The 3,021-nt window shown below is 35.7% G+C and overlaps 1 protein-coding gene across 1 annotated transcript in view; it reads right to left on the bottom strand.

The window, feature by feature from the left end:
- Window positions 1-643: 643 nt before the first annotated feature.
- Window positions 644-3,021, bottom strand: part of ROR1 (receptor tyrosine kinase like orphan receptor 1) — a 73,692-nt gene continuing 71,314 nt past the window's right edge. Inside the window, 1 exon segment of the mRNA XM_025191179.1 lies at window positions 644-3,021. This exon segment is cut by the window's right edge and continues 13 nt beyond it. Coding sequence (XP_025046964.1) covers window positions 2,059-3,021 — 963 coding nt within the window. The 3' untranslated portion in view covers window positions 644-2,058.

The following is a 3,021-nucleotide window of genomic DNA, read 5'->3' as shown; positions in this document are numbered from 1 at the left end:
ACTATTTATGCCAGGGGTGGCTAACCTGCAGCTCCGGAGCCACATGCAGCTCTTCGGAAGTTAATATGAGTCTCCTTGAACCTTTGCACAAGCACACGGTGACCAAATGTCTCCTCACCTGAGTGAAGTAAGCAGGATTTAGCTCTTCATCAATAGGAGGCTCCCAAATACCTATTATACCAAGATTCAGGAATACTGATATTTTATATTAAAACAATATTTTAATAAACAGCAGCATAAAATAATCGGTGTTTAATATAAATCTCTGATGTGTGAAATACAAAAAAATGCATGTATCTTCATTATAAAATAGCCTTTGTTATTACATTTTCATGCTTGCCTAATTGAAATGCCCATACGTATAAATCAATCATCAAGTAATACAGTGATTAAATGCATGCAGTGAAAACAAAAAGAATATAAGTATAAGGTAGTGGCTGAATATCACCATAATATATTTAAAAAACATCTACATCAGGTATAAAAAAACCAAAAAGAAACAGACCAAGATATAAAATGCAGAGATGTATTTTCACTTCTGCTGTACAAAACATTAACACACTTTTGTGCAAAAAAATTTGAAAAGGCAGTCATACTATACAACATTATCAACTGAGGAAAAGATTGTTTTCATTGTGTGTACGTAAAAAATATGATTTAATACAAAAAAAGAGTTTCTGAGAAGTTGTAATGTACAAAGTACTTTTGTAAATCATTAAAGTGGTTTTAAAATGAATAATCTAGACTGATTATACCTGAATGACTTTTAATAATATTACAAATGTCGTAGTTCTAAAAGAGTTCACTCTAATTCACATTATTTGAACTGATAGGCAAAGTTGCCACCATGTCTTTGCTGCCTGATGGAATGCAGATTTCCCTTTCTGGGGGGGCTCCTGGAGTCATAGGCTAGGTACAGACATTCAAAAAGCCCAAGGTGGAATCAATCTAAGTTACGCAGTTTTCTATGAACAGCGTAGTTTAGATCAGTAGCGAAAAGAATACACATTTGCCCTTTGGTGGGGGAGGGGAAAATCTTAGACTGGGTTCCACCATTTTTAAACTTGTCTATGTGTGCCTAACTTCTGCTGTTACAGGTATAAGACCAGTTTCCGATCACTTACACCTATAAAAGTCTAATGTCTACCTGGCCACAGTCATTGAAATTATATACCTATATGACACAATAAATACTCCTGGGAAAATTGATTGTCTTCTTTAAAATTATTGTTTGGAACTTTTTCATAAAACAGTTGCATAGCAACAAAAGGATACAAAATTTTATTTTAGCTACATATATAAAAAATTATCAAATGCAAACTTCATCAGTCAATTCACATTCAGAAAGTAAAAAATTTAACTTCCTTTAAGGCAACTTATTGTAACTCCAACTAGTTTTATCAGACATTGCCAAATTATTTTAGCAGCCTGTGAGTTGATAACTCATGCTACTGTATGCCATGACTACATTTTATGCAGTAATAGAAAAAAATATTCAATTATTTTGGTTTGAATCTGAACTCAGACTCCCACCTTAATATAAAAACCAAAATCCTACCTGAAGTAATTTATCCAGCCATGGGATCACATATTTGAAACAACATTCTTGGCTGTAAAATCTATAAGCGTTTAAACTAGATATTGGAATTGCACATCCAATAAATCTCTGAATAGTTTACATCTCCTAAAAGAGACCAACAACAAAGTATGTTTCCAAATAATAAAGTTGCTGTGACTTACACCATATCACATAGTTAAAGAGATGTAATAGGTGTGTGATAACTTTTTTAAAACTTTTTTTTCCGTTTGGATTAAGATTTGTTTTGGTACTTAGAGGAACGATGTGTTCATCCATGACGTTCAGTGTCCACACCACAATGCTTTTTGTCTGGTCGGTGTTTGCCTATCCTGTTAAACACAGTTAAACTTCACAGAAGATACTTGTTGCAAATGTCTAAACAACCATAAGAATCTTTAATAAAATATTTGAATATAAATCTTTACTACGTCTTTCTAGTTTGTATTGTAAATAGTTATATTTACAAAGGCCTCACTTATTTACAACTCTGCTGAAATCATAGATTCATTAGGTCCATGAATACTGGAGTCTCCTAATAAAGATGACTGCTTTGAGTCAATTTTGTATGGTTTTTGACTTTTGTTTCCAAAAACTGTTATACCAATTCCACTTGGATGACTTGGAATTGACATATGAGATAGCAAAGGAATATTTGCTTCCTGATTGGATCCTGAAGATGGCAAGCTAGTCACATGACCAGTGCTAGTTGATCCACTTGCACTGCTCGGAGAACGACTCTTTGGAGGTGGGCAGTGCTGAATGACCCTGGGTGGACCTTGTGGTTGATAATGGGCAGCTGGAAAAGCAGCATATCCTGGAGGAATTGGGTATCCATTGATTGGAATATATCGTTGGTTTTGAGGTATGGGTGGTCCAATGAACCCAGCAATTTGGCCTTGTGGTATACCCTGTGCTGGAAACATGTAATTAGGGTATCTAGGATTACTTAGGTTACTAACTGGACTTGCACTGAGTGAAGTTGTTTGAGTGGTGGCATTTCCACCAGAGGGAGTCGTGGAACTAGTGTGACTTGAAAGACCCTCCCAAGAACGCAGCCTGGCATGGATTTCTTTAAATCTTGGTCTCCGAGATGGAAGATCATGCCAACACTCTGTCATCAGGTTATACATTCTGGGAGGACAGTCTTCAGAGCATGGTAACAGTTGCCGTTTCCTGATCATCTCTATGACTTCTTGATTACTAAACCCATAATATGGCTGAAGTCCAAAGCTGAAAATTTCCCATAAGACAACACCAAAGGACCAAATATCTGAATCAGAAGAGAATTTGCCATACATAATTGCTTCTGGAGGCATCCAACGAATTGGCAAGAGGGACTTATTTTGAATTCGGTAATAATCTGCTGAATAGATTTCTCTTGATAGTCCAAGGTCCGAAATTTTCACATGAAGTTGCTCTCCAATTAAAATGTTGCGAGCAGC

The sequence above is a fragment of the Alligator sinensis genome, unplaced genomic scaffold (assembly GCF_000455745.1).
Source record: "Alligator sinensis unplaced genomic scaffold, ASM45574v1 scaffold558_1, whole genome shotgun sequence".
Classification (NCBI taxonomy): Eukaryota; Metazoa; Chordata; order Crocodylia; family Alligatoridae; genus Alligator; species Alligator sinensis.
This window is presented reverse-complemented; position numbering and strand designations above follow the sequence as displayed.